Here is a 20,967-nt window from a genome sequence, read left to right as displayed (position 1 = left end):
AATCTGGAGAGCTAAGCCTGATTTAACCCCTGCTTCTGTCTGCTTTCCAAAATAATGTGAATACATGTGCTCATTTAGCCACATAATTCACTTAGACCTCCAGCATTTATCCTGTTTACTGAAAAAGAGATATTTTGTTAAATAACCACTCGTTACAACTAAGGTATGCAGAAGAGCACCTCTGAACACATGGTGATCCTAGAAGCAGATGGACTACAGACGAATGTGATTTCTGCAGCGACGTTAACATGTCAGAGTCAGAATTTGGTGTAAACGTTGTTGAATCTATCCTGCTTTGTGTCAACGGTTCAGGCTGCTAGTGAGGGTGTAAAGGTGTGTGTGTGGGGGGAGTATATTCTTGGCACACTTTGGTCCTCGTAGTATCTGATCTTTATATCCATATTCCAATTGATGCTTCTAACAGAATAGCGCTTGAACGTGACAGTGAGAACACTGTACTCAAATAGCTTCCATACTCACCAGACAGAGAGCCCCTTGGGGATGTGGTGGAATGGGAATTGCATCATGGATGTGCAAGCGACAAATCTGCAGCAACTCTGTGATGCAACCAATTCAACATGGACAAAATCTCTGAGAAACATTTGCACCTTGTTGAATTTGAGGCAGTTCTGAAGGCCAAAGTGGTCATACAATACTAAATGTAAGGTGTGCCTAATAAAGTGGCCAGCAAAATACATATTAATTAGCCTTAGCTTGAACAAAAAAAAAAAATCCCAACAATATTACCCTAAATTTATCAGTAACTATTGTGCGTTTATCTCTTCATTTGCTCAGCTACATTATTCGTTTTTTTTTCATCTTCATTCTTTCTACATTTTGGATTTACAGTTGAAAAGACAGGCAGAGATATATTAGCTGTTGATATCTGGTGGGGAAAAGTGAATTTCCTAGTCTATAGATTGTAAGATGGCCTTGCCAGCTAGCAATACAATCAAGCTCTTAGGCTCTATGGATAGTTGGGACATGGCCAAAGTGTTTTTTATGTTTTTCCAACCCAAGGGTATTGAGCTAATAGTCCATTCGAAGTTCAGGCCTGCTGTTGTTTTTATAAATTAGGTTGAAGAAGCCATTTAGAGGACTTTTAAAACACACCTGCTCCTCAGACCTTTCCTGTTCCCGGATAGTAGATGAATTTAATCTGGTTGAATATAAGATGGAAAAAAAACAAGCCAGGAAACATATGCGAACATAGATGTGCAGCTGAACTTTTTAAAACGTGCTTTCCTCCTCTTGTAATAATTAAATGACACGGCAGTATATGGAGCATCTTTAACACATTGAACTGTCGAAAGGCAGATTTTTTTAAATTAACTGTACAAGATCTAACATAGGAAACTTTATTTCCCTTCTAATTATTAGTCCATGCAGTTAATATGTCTCAGAGACTAAGACAAAATGCAAAAAGCCTTTTAACAGAAACATTGTAGGTAGTGTGGGAGAAAAGGGGTAGACAAAAACTCATTCTCTTCCTCCTCACCGACATATCAGTCAGTGCTTCTGAGAGCCCAGTTCATTCAGAATGCATCGTCTGCCCTTTCAGGCCAATACCCCTGGTCTCAGATCAAGTCTGAGGCAGGGGGACATTTCTTAGAAATGTGGCATCAGATCTACACGAACCACTGCATTTTACCACGTCCCATCCCCAGAAAGGAGGCAAAAAGGTTCAGGATATACCACGGCCAGGAGACGAACAAGCATAAGAGAGGATTACGAGGAGTTAAAGAAAGTGATGAAAAGATGAGGAGAAAGAGGGAGGTGAGCTGCTGAGTGTTAAGCCGAGATAAAAGAGGGAGCGGAAGGAGGAAAAAAACAAAAAGAACGTGTAAGAGAAAACCCACAACAGATAGCTTTTGCTGCACTGACAGCTGAGGATCACAGCTGAGTGAAGGGTCAGCACTTTAAGACAGCTGTAAACAAACACAGAGCCGGGTCAGCGACAAGTGATGGGATCAGATGCGTGTGATAAATATCTAATCTGAGGATGAACAGAGTGAGTCTCTGTGTTAAACGTTTGACCCGGGCCGACCTGACTTACATCAATCTGCAGTCACAGCCTGAGAAAGAAAGGGGGTAGGATTTCATTTTATTTATTTTTTTAATTCAGCAAGTCTCCCCCCTCACAGTCATTTGTGGCGATTTCCTCAGTTTGTCTGCTTTGATCACTCTCCCGTGTTACCTAACCTTATCTTTCACCAACGTTATCTTGTTGGCGAACGTTTTGTTATGCGTTGTTGTAACATTTACAGTATGTACTGGAACCTAGAAAAAAACACATAAGCTGCATTAACATTCCCGGGTGAAACAAACAAATTAGTTTTGTGGCCAGCAGAGCCCACAGATCGCACCAGCACATCAACTAACTCATTAGTGTGTGGCAAACAGGCCACGCTGGTTCCCATTAAAGCCAGCAGAACTAACAAGCCACTGTCAAAAAGGACGTCTATACACATATTCACAGACGTGTGCAGAATATAGCATGTAGGTTGTAAAGTGGGGGGAAGATAGCTGAAAGACAGTGCCGAAATGTTAAATTTAGTGCAACTTTCTGTGTAAAGAGGGGGGATTAGGAGAGCTAAGGGATTAAAATGATTACATGGAAAGCTTATGTTTGCTTTTATGGGTTACTGATTTGCAATCACTCACACAGTCTACACTTAAAAGCTTGCTCAACTGCCAAAAATGTTGCAGGAATGTTAGACAGATACAAAGACAAAGGCTCTTCTTTGGCTATTTTACTTTTACACGTAGGAATTTCCCTTATGTAGATTGAGCTGTTCTACCTGCTGTAGCTCAGCTAAAGATGGAGCTGTAAGTGTTAGGTTCATTTTCTACATGTGACCTTTAATCTGCTGCAGGAAGTACAGAGGGGGACGAGTCACCAGGACGCACAATAATTAGAGAGACAAAAAGGATTAGAAGGAAGGTGGGCGGAGGGTTGATTGATAAACTGAGAACACATGAAGATGGAGAGAATTCACCTTTCAGCAAAACACACGACCAGAAACAGTAGACAGGGTTTTGTCACAGGACTGGAAAGAGTTCATTCAATTAAAAGCTTGTTTGCAGTAAAAGCATGAGGATACTTCAAGTAATTTGTGAGACAAGAGTAGTTTTAACTGACTGGCTGGATCCTATTTTACATAATACTGACTTTTTATAATGAATTTGAACAATTAAAGGAAAGAGAAGAGGAATTTGGCAAAATGAAAGGGAAAAATAATCAGCTTTGTGGAAATTTGTATCCATAAATCCATATTTATGTGTGGGTTTATTTGCAAATAAATACAATAAACTTTTACCATAAACAGGGAGGTACCCACCTGGTAAATATCTGAAAGGCTGCTGCTACCCGAGTCACTGGCGATACTGCATCCCGACTGGCTGGGCGGCATGTGCATCACCTGCTGGTGGGCATGGTCTGTTAGGTGCATCTTATTGAGATCGGCAGGAAGCTGCTCAGACAGAGAGGAAGTGGGAGATACAGAAGAAGACAAACAGAGAGGGTGAAGAGGATATGAGTTCAGCTGAGGCAAACATGCACAAGGTTCAAAAGAGGCAAACACACACACGCACAGACACAGTTAACAGTGACAAACACACACACACACACACACACACACACACACACACACGCGCGCGCACACAGCTGTTTCATCAGGCTGAAAGCCACAGCTGGTTTCACATGCTCCGGGCTAATTAACCTGAAGACGATGGAGCTCAGGATATTTCACATTGCAGTGAATTATGAGCCGGGGTGCAGACAGATACGATATCTGGTACACTGTGAAGGTTTGGAGGTTGCTTTGATATTTTTGGAGTGACCTCAACAAAAACAATTAAACAGTAAATCCTGGTTTCCTCGTTACACAGACAGCTTACACATGTACAGAGTACACACAAGGACACAGATGAATACTCAAACTTCAACAGATGGAAATGTATTTACCCCCTCCCTCCCTCCAAAAAAGGCAGAAATAAGCACAAAAGCACATGCATGAAACTCCAAGTTAATCAATTAAATCAGAAAATACACCAAGCAACAAAAAAGACAGTAAATAAATAAATGTGTCTACTTCCAGAGAAGAAGACAATTTCCACAAAGACGTGTGAGCTTTGATACAAACAAAATCAATATTGTTTTTATTTTGTTATCACGTTTGCTGAAAATTGCCCACATACACTCAAAATCTGAGCTGCTGAGAGCTCGCTCTCCAATAACACTAAATCCAGATACAGAATGAGGTAAAGCTGTCAGTCAAACAGTCAAGAGGCTTCCAAAGGCAAGAGCATCAAAGTGCTGTAGTGTTAACTGAGCGCAAAGGCGCAGAACCAGCAACCTCACCGGTGTAACCTATAAACATTTGCGTAGCCTTCAGTTTGCACTGAACCGAGACGCTTCACATACCACAGAGCCACTTCAAGCACAGAGGGGGACGAGTCACGAGTTTCCATATTGTGAATTCCAAGTCTCTTTAGAGAAATTTGTATTAACTGGACGCCAAATAATTCCCAAATGCACATCACAGTACACATCACTAGGAAACCTGCTTCAAAAACAATAAAATGCCCCTCAATGTAGAGATTTTCAGGGAAAATAAAATAGAAAAAAGTTCTTAGTGAAGTTGAGAATGGCGGCACTCTTCGATCAAAGACCGAGCAGCTCTGCGAGACTGGAAACAAACACCAGTGTCTGAAATGTCAGGTGCTGATTTTACTACAAGTCTATTAAATCAAGGCTGGAGAGGCTCAGAATTAGAAAACAAATGTTGCATCTACTAAACAGCTGTGGAAAAGAAAAGAACTGGCCTAAACTCAGATGAGGATGACAAAGTGTGAGTCTGAGGAATTAAAAACATTTCGTTAAACCTGTTTAACCTCAATTTTATGTGCAGGCGGACCAATGTCCGTGCTCCCCTCTCTGCACCGGGAGCAACCCAGACGATCTTTAAAATCTCAAGCCTTACCAGTTTGGGCCGGGGCAGTGTCAGGGTTAGGGAGGACGTCCTCCTGCGACACTTTGCGAACCTACAGCAAACCTCCTCCATCGTCACATCAGACCGCACTTGCCTTCCAAACGCACACATAAACACTCATTTTAAGTCTGCGCGTATAACCTATGGTGGGAAAAGACTCACCAAGCCAAACTGAAGCTAGGCGAGGCTGCACGGAGCCAGGGTACCAACATGCAATATTAAAGACGTTGAGTCTGGGGGTACGCCACCCCCCGCCTCTTCTAATAGGCCTGCTGGCCTCTACAACCACATTCACATAGAGGGGTGGAGTTTAAAAAGTGTAAAGGCTTGTTCTTAATGTGCGTTGTATTCAAAATTAACTATTTTTTCTATTCTGACATTTCATGTTTTATCTGGATGCTTTTTAAAATGCAATTTTGTGAAATATGTTTGCTATATTGTGAACTTAAAAATCAAACACTTACATGTTTCACTAGACCACTACACTGTTTTGGTTTTTTTAAATTGAGAAACTCTTCTCGCAGAAAACAGTAGGTACATTGTAAAATCAAAGTGTCTTGCAGACAAATCTACCTGCCAGTTCTTTACTGCATTTTTACAGGCAAATTAGTTTCAAGTGCGCTTATTATTCTGCATTCCACTCCACACAGTGTGCCAGCCTGTGCACAGCCACCTTTTCCCCTGAACCTGGAATGAGAAAGAGCTCATCCTCAAAAACTAGAGCTACAGATGGTAGTGAAGCAAAAGCCATTTAGGAAATTATTTATTATTTATGCATGAATTCTTGGACTAAAACCTGGCCATGAGAGGAAATCAGCCCAATTAGGACCAGTATTAATCCATTCACTTTTGTTTAACCCTGTTAGCTTTGCCCTACAGATTCAGTCTCCCTTACATACACTTAAAAAGAATCTGACAGCACTCGGCTAAAGTACTGTCTAAAACTACAGAACCCTAATAAATTTGTCGCAGAGCGTTAATAGTCCTATTAGTGACACTTAAATAGCAGGATTCTAATTACAACGTGTGCTTTTGTATCATTCACATGCACATAGTGAGTCAGGCCTGAGGTTTAAGTCGTGACTAAAGGAGCATTTAAGTGAAATCCATTTACTATTAAGTACAGCTATATAAGCATATTGACCAGTAGACAACATGTATTCCATGTATTAAGTCTGTTTTGATGCTATTGACTAAATTCCACACAATCATCCATAAACAGGAGAATTTGCCAATCTTATTGTTGAGCAACACTCTTTGCTGTTTGTTGTGCTTCTTTGTGAATAAGAAGGAAGAGAAAAAGTGAGAGGGAGGACAGAGAGCGACTGCTAATTTCATTACAGATAAATACTTATTGATTTCTGCGTGATGGAGCAGTTATCAGGCAGTGATGATGAAACTCCCACCCTCATTCATTCAACAGATTTCACACAGAGGTAGAAACTAATGTATCAAACTGCTCACCGATCGAGACTCACAAACACACCCTAAGAGGATATTAACGAGGAAAAATGTTGATCGCGATCGATTAGCTGGTTAAGTTCAAAGGGGTCCAACAACAAATTGATAAAGTAAGTTGCGACAGCAGAAACTTGAGAAAACACAAGACTTGGCTGTGACTTTTAATTAAGAAACATCAAATCAGAATCAATACCTGTCTTTCTGAACTGCACAGTTTCACAGCTTGAGAGGAAATGTTGGCTACTTTAATCATTTTGGCCTCAACTGTCTTCAGTTCATCAAAAATGTTGCATTTTTTCCCAAGAATGCTTTAATATGGCATACTGCATATGCTGCAAAAAGTTACCGGTCACCATGGTTTAATCCTGCTATAATTCAAATTAAGTTGGAGTTTAAGGGGTTTGTCGTGGAAATCTGCAATAATTTTGTACATTTCCCTCTCGATGACGCTACCCTTTCAACCACAAAAAGACCCTGCAACTTTCAGCAGTGCTCACTTAAAGAACATCAGCACAGAATCTTTGGCATCTTTGGCACAGAACTGCAAGTTACTACAGTAGCTATTAGAGTAGCTGAAGCTAAATGTCACCACACTAATGCACCAGAATGATCGACTAATCTCTATAAACCAATTCAGTACTTGAACATGAAGAACCTGTCAACAAGGAGGTCAATTTTTAGTACTGCAAATTCTCCGGTTCCTGTCTTGTAGCACAAGAACTAATGACAAATCGCATTTGAGCAACCTTTGGCTGCATACGACCAAAGGAGGGAAATACATTAGCCGAAATGTAATCTCAAAACCATAGGCTGTTGTTTGGCAATGATCTGGCTTTTTATTAGCTTTCAAAAATGTTATCTGCAATTGTAATCAACGTCCAGTACAAGGAAAAGTGCTGGCTGCTACAGAAGCCCTCACACACTGGCTGGTGTCCCACAGCTGAAGGATGCCCAGACTATAACCTACTGACTCTCTATATCAAGGATGCAAAGAAAGACGGATGATTCAATCATTATCTGATAACACACAACTTAATCTGCAGGTAAAATTTAATCTTTTACAGGCAAAAAGATTAAATTCTCAATAAAAAGTTTAAACTCTGATGTGTTTTAGAACGTACAAAAACACGAACACGTGTCTTTGTGGGTTTCGCAGAGAGACTAAACGGTTAGAGGGGTGAAAGTTGACTGATGGTGGAAGTGAATAATTGTGGCTCCCATTCACACAGACTTAATCCTGCTCTAATCCCCCTCCTTTCCTCTCCCAACAGGCCAAACCACGAAGTAGGGGGGTGGGGTGTCGGGGTCTCCCATTCTCCTCATGCATTAAGGATGAGAGTTGGGAGATTAAATATAAATGTGAAAGGTTCCTTCAGCTGTACAATTCTATCATGTCAACGAGCGGGCACAATCACAGGAGGCTCGAGCAGACTCTATACATTACCAAACAAGCCGAGCTTTCACAGCAGCAATTATTTATAGAGCCAGATTAACTTGAGAGAAATAATGGGTGTAACGCAGACGTAGTCTAAGTAAGATGGCCAAAGATGGTGGGAATTCATTTGGAGCTCCCAGATCACTAGCATGTTGCAGATGACCCACAAGCCAAGATAATTTACCCGAGTTGACCAATTCATTCGTGCATGAGTTATACTCATGATGACGTTCCAACATTATTGTTTTATGTTCAAAATCTCCATTTAAAACTTTCAGTAGATGTACAGTGTTGTTGTTTTACTTCTCATAAAATCATCCAGTAAGCCACAATAAAGACTTTGTGGGTAGAAACTAATATAACTAGACTGCATCTGAATAAAAGCCAGTGGTTACATAAAATCATAGCTCATTGCAATCTAACCACCTAAATAAGGGCATTTCCTCCAAAAGGGAGAAATAATTAGTTATCCATTGATAACTCTGTTGTCACACCCTCCCCTCAGGTTAAGAGTCTTGGTGTCATTCTCGATAGCACTCTGTCCTAGCACGTAAATAATATCACTCGGTCTTCCTACTTTCATCTCCGTAATATTAACCATCTTCGTCCCTCACTCACACCACACAGTACCGCCATACTTGTCAGTGCTCTTGTCACATCTCGTCTGGATTACTGTAATTCTCTTCTCTATGGTTTACCTCATAAATCCCTCCATAAACTGCAGTTGGTTCAAAATACAGCTGCTCGTATTATTCCCAGAACTAGATCCACTGAACATATAACACCTGTTCTTAAACAGCTCCATTGGCTCCCAATTCACCTCCGTGTCAATTTCAAGATCCTGCTTCTCACTTTCAAAGCGCTTCATAACTTTGCTCCTCCATATCTACCCGATCTTCTCCATACAGTGGGGCAAAAAAGTATTTAGTCAGCCACCGATTGTGCAAGTTCCCCCACCTAAAATGATGACAGAGGTCAGTAATTTGCACCAGAGGTACACTTCAACTGTGAGAGACAGAATGTGAAAAAAAAAAATCCATGAATCCACATGGTAGGATTTGTAAAGAATTTATTCGTAAATCAGGGTGGAAAATAAGTATTTGGTCAATAACAAAAATACAACTCAATACTTTGTAACATAACCTTTGTTGGCAATAACAGAGGTCAAACGTTTACTATAGGTCTTTACCAGGTTTGCACACACAGTAGCTGGTATTTTGGCCCATTCCTCCATGCAGATCTTCTCGAGAGCAGTGATGTTTTGGGGCTGTCGCCGAGCAACACGGACTTTCAACTCCCGCCACAGATTTTCTATGGGGTTGAGGTCTGGAGACTGGCTAGGCCACTCCAGGACTTTCAAATGCTTCTTACGGAGCCACTCCTTTGTTGCCCGGGCGGTGTGTTTTGGATTATTGTCATGTTGGAAGACCCAGCCTCGTTTCATCTTCAAAGTTCTCACTGATGGAAGGAGGTTTTGGCTCAAAATCTCACGATACATGGCCCCATTCATTCTGTCCTTAACACGGATCAGTGGTCCTGTCCCCTTGGCAGAAAAACAGCCCCATAGCATGATGTTTCCACCCCCATGCTTCACAGTAGGTATGGTGTTCTTGGGATGCAACTCAGTATTCTTCTTCCTCCAAACACGACGAGTTGAGTTTATACCAAAAAGTTCTACTTTGGTTTCATCTGACCACATGACATTCTCCCAATCCTCTGCTGTATCATCCATGTGCTCTCTGGCAAACTTCAGACGGGCCTGGACATGCACTGGCTTCAGCAGCGGAACACGTCTGGCACTGCGGGATTTGATTCCCTGCCGTTGTAGTGTGTTACTGATGGTGACCTTTGTTACTTTGGTCCCAGCTCTCTGCAGGTCATTCACCAGGTCCCCCCGTGTGGTTCTGGGATCTTTGCTCACCGTTCTCATGATCATTTTGACCCCACGGGATGAGATCTTGCGTGGAGCCCCAGATCGAGGGAGATTATCAGTGGTCCTGTATGTCTTCCATTTTCTGATGATTGCTCCCACAGTTGATTTTTTCACACCAAGCTGCTTGCCTATTGTAGATTCACTCTTCCCAGTCTGGTGCAGGTCTACAATACTTTTCCTGGTGTCCTTCGAGAGCTCTTTGGTCTTGGCCATGGCGGAGTTTGGAGTCTGACTGTTTGAGGCTGTGGACAGGTGTCTTTTATACAGATGATGAGTTCAAACAGGTGCCATTCATACAGGTAACGAGTGGGGGACAGAAAAGCTTCTTACAGAAGACGTTACAGGTCTGTGAGAGCCAGAGATTTTCCTTGTTTGAGGTGACCAAATACTTATTTTCCACCCTGATTTACGAATAAATTCTTTACAAATCCTACCATGTGAATTCATGGATTTTTTTTTCACATTCTGTCTCTCACAGTTGAAGTGTACCTCTGGTGCAAATTACTGACCTCTGTCATCATTTTAAGTGGGGGAACTTGCACAATCGGTGGCTGACTAAATACTTTTTTGCCCCACTGTACATACTCACCCCTTCGTACACTCCGCTCTTCTTCAGCTTCCCTTCTGTCAGTTCCACCTGCTCGCCTGACTACCATGGGACTCAGAGCCTTTAGTTGTTCTGCCCCGAGACTTTGGATGCACTTCCACTTGCTCTACGGACCACACACTGTCTCACCACTTTTAAATCACTACTCAAAACCCATTTGTTTAGAATTGCATACACCTGATCTGTCTTAGGCCATTTTTACCTTGCTCAATTTTTTATATTTGCTTTTATACTTTTATGACTGTTTATGTCTAAATTTTATCTACCATGTTTGCTATATATACATTTTTCTTATGTTTTTTATGGTATTGTTTACATGCTACTGTAAGGTGACCTTGAGGGTCTGAAAGGCGCCTATAAATAAATGTATTATTATTATTAAAAATACATTATCAACATTGAAATTATACCTCTGCATCTTAAGCCTTCTTTATAACTACATTTGTCTTTCTGGAGACCCACTTAAGTCCCCGAAAGCAGAATAAAGCATTCAGAATATATTATGATGGTTTCTTCTTTCCCATCTTCTAGAGACCCCCCCTTACTTATTGCATCCAGTTTTAAGAATGAGATTAACTGGTTGTGAGCATGACTGCTATGTTCCACCTATTACCTCAGTGGTAAAGTGGGCTATAAAGCTCAGACTAGCCATTTGCCAGCAGAGACCAGAGACTGGCTTTCTTAAAAAGCATTTTAGTGCTGGAATTATCTTTGCTAGGTTGAGTTTGAGAGATATGTTGGGGTCTCGATGGTTTTTGGAAATCCTGAAGACATCACCGAGTGACATGGGCTATTTAGCATAGTGCACTGGTTGATTTGAAATATCATAAAAGTGCCAGAGAAGATGCTGCTTATGTTTTGCTCTAATAAACCTATATGCGCATACACACTGTGTATGACAATTGAATGGCAGAAGACTCCTGAAACTTCACTAAACCACTGATAATCAGAGACTCCTACACACAATCAGATACCTCAACAACAACAACAGAAAGAAACAGAGCAAAGATCAAAAGAAATGCACCACAGAATGAGGCAGAGAAGCAGTGGTGAATATATGAGAACATTACACTGAGATGAACAATGTAGAGAACGAGTAAGCAATTAAAGAAAGTGTGATGAGGCTCATGAATCTTGATAAGGGTGACAATTAAAGTGGGTCCAAATAACAATGACACGAACAAAGCTCGATGAATATTTAATGACATGTGATGTGTTTGCAATGAGAAAACAGAAAGACAGCTTTTTGCTAAAGATCAATGGCAAATCCTGATTTTAGCCAAGTCGTATGCATAGTCTAGGCTGCAGAAAAGAAATGAGGCAGGAGCAATCAGTATATTCATGTCTCACTAAACTCAAAGAGAGAGGCAAAGAGTTGCCCAAACTGCCTTTGCAAATACAGCGACACAAGCACCATTTAATGCCTAACGTTTATCACTGTCCTCGTTATTAATAATACCTGAATAAACCAGCCAAAACCACACGTAAAAGTTTATAACTCACTGCTGTAACATCCAAAAATATACAACAAAAACAGGCCATGATGGTTCTTAATATAGACGGAGAGGGTTGAGCCTGACCGAAGTCAAGACTCAAGTGCCATTAATCATCCAGGCAGCCGGGCTGCCAGCTCATGTCTACCACCATGCAGATCTCAAAGTGCCAACTATACACTACTCATAACCTCGGAGCTGACTAAATAAAGCATGGCGACGCATAGTGAGGTCACCAATGGGGTATCTGACACTTAACATGGTTGGCCTGTAGGTGTCAGCAGTGGCAAACAGCCTTGACATGACCCGAGGTGTAGAGCCAAGCTTGACATACATAATGTATATAAACCTATGCCGGCTCAAAACTTCTACTTTAATCACCTAAAAATGATTTGATGAGACTTATACGCTCAGAGATAAACTCATAGGTGTTTATATGTGGAGGTGCTCTCAAGCTGCATCACAAGTGCAAAAATCATATAAGTTCACCAAAGTAATTCAAGACGAGTTTAGCAATATCTTGTTGAACAGAAGCTGTAGGAACCTTCATAACTCTTCCTCCTTACTATTTAGTGCACAATCCTTTAAAACGGGGAGCCTTGGTGACAGTATGTCTTTGACAGATAACAGCTATAACCGTGCAGACTTTGGTCTCAGAGCAGGCTGTTAAACCAGAAACCACATCAGAGACGACAGCAGTGCATCTCCGCACCGAGAAACAATGCTGCTGCCACGCAGCACAAACAGCTTATAATTTCTTTGATGTAACATTCAACGCAAACCCCGAATCAGATTTCCACCGCTTTTCTGCTTTCTCCGCTTCTTTTTCGCCGTTTATCACCACCGGATCGCATCTTCGTCTTGTGGTTTACACCCTCATTACAAGCGCCGCTGTCTAGTCTCCCTTGTCGTAGTTTCTCACACCTTCTTTTCTGGCCTGAACCCATTTGCTGCCAAGTTTTTGAAGACTCTCTCCATTCTTGCCTTTTTTCCCCCTCTGCTGGTTCAAAAACCCACATTCAAATCAGCTTCAAAGGGAGCAAGGACGAGTAAAAAGGCTGCGAGTAGCCTCATCAGACTAGCTAGGTGAGAACATAGCCTCTGATGTCTGGACAGGGACACAGACACACAAGTACACACATAAATTTTGAAGCTGCGGATTTCGCCCTGTAGTGCTGGAGAAAGCTTTGATCAATTGAGGCCAATGTTAGCTCTAAAGCTGTAACCGGTGGACAGACAGATGGAAAGAGAAAAATACACGCACATATATTTATGCATTTATTTATGTACACTCAGACAGAGTTTACGATACGGAAACTGCACGCACCTATAGGCTTCATTTAGGACAACTAAGATTACCGAATGGGCTCAGCACTACTCCATTACTGGCAAGCCCACAGACGACTGGATTAAGACACAGTGCAGGAAGACAGACGGAGACATGGAGAAAATAGAGGGACCTTAACTGAATGTGAGCGACAGAGACAAAGGGAGACAGAGTCAAAAGAAAGAAGTGCAAGCGAGAGTGAGAAAGGCAGAGTGCAGAATATGATTGAAACTGAAATGAGTGTGTACATGTGCCTTTGTGAAAGCGAGAGATAGAGCAAAGGTAGCAGAGTGTGAGGCAGAGAGTATAAGATAAGAGTGACAGTGTGGGGTAGAATGAGGATGAAGTCAAAGTGTGGGAACTGATGAAGATAAAAAGTCTCCAATATTCTACCTCAGTGCAGACTTCCATATCTCTGGCTATGTGTGTGTGTGTGTGTGTACACATATGTGTGAGACAGTGTCTGCACCAGCTGGAGCAAGGGGAGATTTAATGAATTGAAGTTGAAATTAGAGGTGACAACTGCAAAGAAAAGCATGTAACATAGAGAGAAAGAGAATGTGTGTGTGTGTGTGTAGTTATGGACCAGATGAGGAGATGAGGACTCAAATACTGCCGAGCAGAGACGACTGCATGTGAATGGATGGATTCCCTCTCGCTCACACACAAACACACCGTCCTGCCTGGCTCTGTTATCTCCATTCAGCTTTACTTTCTAAAAGCTCTTACTTATGGCAAGATAACCCCTGAAATTAATGCCCAGATTGAAAGTGTGTGTTGCTGCCCGACCATATTATTCCCGCCGCACCACAATTTAACATTAAACTCCTGGAAAAAGATAAACTAATCATCCCAGGGAGTATAAAAAGGGATAGTAGTTTTGAAGCCAACATGCATCATCTTAAACTTAATGGGATTAGACACAATATGCTGCTTAGGGAAAGAGGAGGGATAATGTTTTCCCTATATAATCATATATCATTTATGCGGTGGTATCTCAAGCTGCACGATCCTACGGATGCAAAAAACATTCTTCATTTTCTGTCAGAAACGTATGCTAAAAATGTTCTGGAAAGAGAAACTGGGCACTAATCGCTGGAAACTGAAAGTGGGACAACATGAAGGACTTTTTTTTTCTCCCTGAAATTGAGCTGGGAATTCTCCATCCATCCAAAACTCTCTGAAATCCATCAATTCTCAGTTGAGCAAAAAGAAACTGCATCCTGTGATTTGGCAGGCATAGTTTGCGAGGTACAAGGTTCAACAATCATTGGTTGGCAAGTTCTTAGCTTGGGCAGACATTGGCTGGCAAGTTTCTGCGGTGGATAAACAGCCATTAGCTGGCAGTTTCCACAGCGTGTGCTGCCAGCATTGTGACAGACGGGAAGCTGAATGGCACCAGCACTGCCAAAGGCCTGTGACTTTTGCCCCTGTAGTCCCACGAAAGAAAGAGACATAGAGAGCATGATGACAAGAGAAAGGAAAGATAAACAAGGTAGAAAGTTTTCGCGCGTGTAATGTCCTCATTTATTAGATAAATCATCCTCAGAGTCGAAAATCCTGAACACATTACTGTATTGCCAAAACAAAGAGATTAACCTCTGAACAATAGAAAGTAGGTTTTGTGCATGTGTGTCAGAGGGCTTTGTGAGTGTGCGTGACTATTAAGGTGGCAGAACCACCTTAAAATTCAAATAAAATCTTGCGTTGGAATTCCTCTGCCAAGGCGAAAGCTGACCACATTCATTAAAGCTGCAAAGGTGGGGAAAAAAAGGCCTTGGCAGAGGGTGTGCTGTTCAAAGGCTTTCAAATAAGTCCACACAATAATGACAAATCTAAAAATCAACAGGGGGAATGGAGTCATTGTTTTCTAAGATGCAAGTAAATCCCAAATCCTTGGCTCCGAAATCCTGAGCACCACTCCAAAGCCTAAGCGCTAGTTTCTTTTGCGATATTCGTGACTTTTAGGGGATAATATGAGCTATTAGGAGTGATAATAACAAATTACTTATCAGCCTTCCTCCCTTGATTAGCGTGAACCTCAGCAGTCTGGATTTTCTTGGAATGAGATGGCTCTACATGCCAAGTCATCCTACACAATTTTTACTAGACACTCAGTCTGGTGGCTTACACAGTGAAGGAGATAATTAGCATGGGTCGGCATCCCCGCAGTCACTTTCTCTGGCGGACTGGAAGTATTACAACCAGGCTTTAGTGGAAATTCCTTCCAGCTGGCATCTAGCATGCCGTGTGTGTGTTGCATGAGCATGTGCGTATGTGTGGCAGCAGGTAGCAGACGCCAGTCGCTGTCCAAGAGCTGGTTGCTCCTGAAAGGACAACTCAGCCCAGCGCAACCCATCTACCTCCCTCCTCCACCTGCTCCGATACCTGGGTGGAGGGCGCATGAGGAATCAGAAGCTGTGTGGATTACCGTTTTTCCCTGATTAGGCGACCAGGATGAAATTATTTTGGTAAAGCCTAGATCTCCCAGGTATCACTGGATTATCTGACTTTTCCCACCTTGGAGAGAGAGTTATTTAAAGCCTTTTCTTTGCCGTTTTTCATTATATTCCTTTCTTTCTGCTATAGTTCAAATACCTGTACCAAAATAACAGTTACAAAACTGAATACATTTAATCTGTACATTTGGTGTAAATGAGTAAAATGGCACCAATATTTACTGTCGAGAAGCATTTTCACTGGTGCTACTACTTAAGTTTGTATGCATTCTGCAGGCTTTGTACAGTATATGCAACTCATATCTCTCAAATGGATGCTATGAGGGATTATTTTCCCTATCTGTTGGTCAACAAAGGCTTTCAGGGTGAAACACTAACTCTCTTTGGTTTCGTTTAAGCACGCGTATCTGTGTGTGTGTGTGTGTGTGTGCATGCGCACAAAGTTATGTGTGTCACAGGAAGCTACAAGTCTGTCTGAGCCCCTGAGGAAGGTGGGCCATGGCCAGGTCTGCCGGATACAGGAGGGAAGGCAAAACACTGGGCTTTAATACTGATACAAACACATGTGCACTTAAACATACACGCGCACAAAAATATACCATACTGGCCCTCCTGAATTAACAGATGCTTCCTGCCCAGCAGCCAAATCCACAGAGCTTCACACACACACAAACACACACATACAGCACGGCCCTGGCACCCCTACAGGTTGACCCAGAGGCCACTTTAAGGGGGCAGCTCCACCCGTGGTTCTCTTTTGGTGTTTTTGTTAATGTTGGATCCCGTTCCACTCTGTTGGCTCGCACACACCTCAGCCAAACAAACAGAACTAACTGCAGTTTTAGTACCGCAGGAAATTTATTCTACCTCACAAAAACAATGCTTAACAGTAAAGCAAGTACATGCAAACGACCTGCTCTTAACGTCTGAAAAAGTTATTCCCATTTTTATATAAATCTAAAATCATTTGACTCCATTCTCCTGCCACAACGCAGGCTACAGATGTGGATTTGTATTTCAGAAAAGGGTTTTTACATTTGTTTAAATATTCAGTGCCAAAATATTGATGTGCAAGGTGGCTGTAACAATGCCTGAAAGCAGAGGGTGGGGAGAAAAAAAAAAAAAGAAAGATCTTAAAAATTCAACTGAAGTCAAAAGAAATGAAATGTCAAGTCAAGTGTTACTTTAGTTTTAAACAATTTAACTCCTACAAATTAGAAATGCACAAAGGAGGAGAAAATCTTCCACGATCGGCCTCATCATATTTTTTTCCACCCATTCGGGGTTCCCATTTCTAAATGCTTCCCTGCACTCTCCCCTCTCACAAATTCACAAAACAACCAACAGCATATAAAAACCAGCCACATGGCAATCACCCATTTACCCCGTGTTGCATTTATAAATGCCCTTGAAAATTATCCAGTAAAGGCTCTCTGGATCGGCAGGCGGACGAGGGGGATGTGGATCAATAGCAGTGAAATAATGGGAGCAAGTGAAATTGAGTGGGTGGGGGCCATGAGTGGCTGAAATATCAGCACTAGAGTGTGTCTTGTGTGTGTGCTGAGGGTGTGTAGTCTGGCAGTTGTACTTCTTTATATATACAGGTGGAGTCTGTATATATAAAATGAATGTTTTTGCATATCTCTTGTATGTGTGTGGTTACTGTTCTGTGCATTTGCGGGTGTTAAAATGCATACAAGAGTGCAAATCTGCTAAGTTCATAGGTCACATGCACGGCTGTAGATGAGGACACGTGATAAGTGTATGCGCGTGTGTCTGTGTGTGTGTATTTTATGCACAAAGTGTCTCACTTTCACTCCTTTTAATACTGTAATGTTGACCAGCTTCGGCCAGTGAATGCAAACAGGGCCTGAGTGGGCTTTTCACTCTAAAATTTCAGCCTATCAAAGCTAATGGACAATAATTACACCATTCAGGATACAACACAGGCCCTTTTATGCCACTAACTACTAAAACACTCAATCCCAGAGCGCTCCCCCGCCCCGCTTACTATTACATGAAAAAGAAAAGTGTGGTAAACTACTAAGAAAGCAAGTGCTTTTCCCTTGAGCTGCTTCACAACAGCTTCAACTTTAACATCACACTGTGGTGTGTCGTCATAACCATATCCTGCATTGCAAAAAGGTAAACAGCAGCGACAGTGTGGTTAAAAGCAAATCAGTAAATTGTGAAAACCCGACAAGAACAACCTACCAACCAAATCCGGCTTTAAAATAGCATATAAGTGCACGCGAGCAATCAGTCAGTTGTTTCTGAGTGAAAAGCAAAAAAGATGTCAAACTCAACGAGCATGCTTAGAGTGTCAGTTTGTACCTGAGAGGTACAAAGTCCTTTAATGTTCCATTGGAACAAGTCGGAGCTGGTCCTCAGATACACCAGCTTCACAGCTTAAATGGCAGTGAACAAGGCCCATGACTGACACATCCAACTGCCTACGAGTCCTCGCAGTGTACTTCAATGCAGAGATAAGAGTCCATTTGAACTCTTGCAGTGACACTGGTGTCGATGGGAATGCCACATTACCCACAAAAACATCTATTCTTTGCAGAGAAACAGAAGCAGACTGAATGCAAGTGTGAAGTCTATCTAAATAACCACAGAGTCCACATACGGCTCAACCTGAGTGACCATTCTGACCAACTGAGTAATAAAATATGTCATTTTTATCTAATCTCAAAAAAGCCAAGAGATCCAAATGCAACCTGAAACCTTCATTTTTCACATGGAGAATGATTCAACAGCATGATGACTTAATAACACTGTACAGCATGCTCACAAGTCTGCAACCGCTGCTTTTCTAGTTTTAAGAAATCTTCAAGATTTCTATGAGACACGCTTATGGAAATGAGAAAGAAGCAATGCGTGTTTTTGTTTACAAAGGACTGAAGAGTAATTTATGGCTTATGGGAGGTGAGTAGGGCATGGCTTGGCTTAATGCAATCCATATTGATCTTTATCACCCCTACTTCCTGTGCATATGATATTCTAGACCTCCCCTGGTATGCTAAAAGCTCTCTCTCTCTATTGTTGTCTCTAACTCCAATTCTCCCTCTCCCTCTGCCTTTGTCCCATCGTCTCTCTGGCTCTCTCTCTGGATGCCCCTCCTCCCCATCTATTGAGCTTAAAGGCCACATTACCTTGACTGCCTGTGTGAATTCTGTCAGTTCGTCTATTAGCCTGTCTGCGGGGCGGAGGTCAAGGAAAATCTGTCAGGGCCAATGTGAAGAGGCAATGGCATTACCTCACCTGGCAAAGGTCATGCTCTGAGAGCATAAAAATGGTTTTGTCAACATATTCGTGTACCAAGGGAGCCATGGCTCATCTATCTAATGCTTAATATTTCATCTGCTGATCTCATGATGCAGAGGACCGCAGTACAAAGAGCTTTTTATCATCGACAGCCATTCTGACTTCAACATGTGGGCTGTAGGACATACTAAAAATCAAATATTTATTTATGCTGAAATTTTGGTCAAAAGTCATTAAAGTCAAGTCATTATGGGAAGTGTTTAGAAACTCGTCTCTGCAAAGCATTTTTATTTCGAATATGACACTAAAAGTAGTGTTAAACTGATTTTCCAAGTTCACGTTCATACATGGTGGTAGGAGTGCTGGAGTCCAGCCATGAGTCTATCACATGGCTAACAGTGTGACGAACAACATTCACACTCGTTTTAAATCACAAATGTATCCAACAAGCATGTCACTGGGCTGTAGGTAGAAACCAAACCCAGAGAGAAGCCACACAGGGCGAAGGTGGGAACAGGGGAGAGCAGGAGCTTTTTGTTTTTGGGGACTGTGCTAACCACTGCACTGCTGTTTGTTAAGAATTCGTGCCATATTTTTGGCCCTTGGAGGGGGAAAAAAAAGAAAAAGAAAAAAATGTTGAAGGTGCTCAGTTCCTAATCAGCCTTGCATGGATGTCTGGGCATGAAGCCACAGCACTAAGCAAAGGGTCAATAGACTGCACTGACGAATAATTAATCTCCGCATTCCACTCAATAGAGTTTCAGCAGTTTAATATAGCCATCTATCCAGTCTGATCTGATGGTGACGGCAGATCAGTAACTGTAGCTAAAACATATATCATATAAATCTTACACAACATGCAAAGTATTTTGAAAGGTCTATTTACATCAGTTTAAGGTCTTTCAAATCTAATTTGGACCCTGTTAAATTTTACTAAACCAGCCATTCACTTGATCAGTCCCATCTTGCGTGATAACAAGTTAGTGCAGTTTTCCTGTTATTGCTGCAAATAAAGTATGCCAGATGCTTCGTCTCCCTACCTGTCCATCTCCCTGACCTGCCTCGCCTGGGTCTGAATGCTCTGGCACTAAATCCATCATCCCACGCTGGCTCTCCCCTACCAATGCCTCTAAAGCCCCATTACTATTCGACCCAGCATGGGTCCATACAAGCTGATTATGTCAATGTTCGGCAAGATCCATTGATTGCTGAGTGAAGCAAATGCAGCAGTCTGGGTCAGCCACGAGTCTGGACTTGGTGGCCTATGCCAGAGAAATCTGCAGCTGAGGAGGAAATTACTTTCAACCTAAGTTATGTGCTTGTTTTGAGTACGAATCCTCTTATCAGCAATGCGTGACATTTCCTGTTTCAATAAGAAAACTTATCTCATCTAGTACAAGTAAACGAATAAATAAAAAAAAAAATAAAAAAAAAAAATATATATATATATATATATATATATATATATATATATTTTTTTTTTTTTTTTTTTTTTTTCTTCACACCACAGCGATCCAGATGGGTAAAACAGCACTACAAGTTGGAGGAAACATGAGTGAATCTGATTTTGAGCGACGGCAAAAAGGAGTCGAAAGAACATACGAGACCTTGGAAGGTTAATAAGTAAAGGGTGGGATTTGGTGCAGAAACAGAGAGCAGAGGTTGGTTTTAGAAGAGTTGGTGTGATTTATAAGACACTGAGGTGCACGTGAGTGAGGATAAAACCCAGCAGGGTAGCAACAGAAGTGGCAGCGGCAGCATCAGGATGACAACAACACATGGGCCCCGTTATTGACGTGTTAATAATAGATGCAGGTAGAGGGAGAAGAAGAGGTGGACAGGCAGAAGAGGATGGAGTCCCTGAGAAAGAAATGAAAGGGGCAAGAGGAAGACATCAGGAAGTCCTCTCGCTAACAGAAATGAGATTTAAAGATACAGTGAGAGAAAACGCAAGTGACAAAAAACAACAACAACAAAAAACAGAGGAA

General features: G+C 41.8%; 1 protein-coding gene across 4 annotated transcripts in view; it reads right to left on the bottom strand.

The window, feature by feature from the left end:
• The window catches only part of rapgef6 (Rap guanine nucleotide exchange factor (GEF) 6), a 145,643-nt gene that overhangs the window by 43,963 nt on the left and 80,713 nt on the right, over positions 1-20,967 (bottom strand). For all 4 annotated transcript variants that reach the window (XM_026181206.2, XM_080307262.1, XM_080307260.1 and 1 more), the window contains one exon: positions 3,342-3,473. In XM_026181206.2, coding sequence (XP_026036991.1) covers positions 3,342-3,473 — 132 coding nt within the window. The remainder of the gene's footprint in view (positions 1-3,341; positions 3,474-20,967) is intronic.

This window comes from Astatotilapia calliptera, chromosome 10 (genome assembly GCF_964374335.1).
Source record: "Astatotilapia calliptera chromosome 10, fAstCal68.1, whole genome shotgun sequence".
Lineage (NCBI taxonomy): Eukaryota > Metazoa > Chordata > Actinopteri > Cichliformes > Cichlidae > Astatotilapia > Astatotilapia calliptera.
Note: the sequence above shows the minus strand (reverse complement) of the source record. Positions and strands in the feature narration are given on the sequence as shown.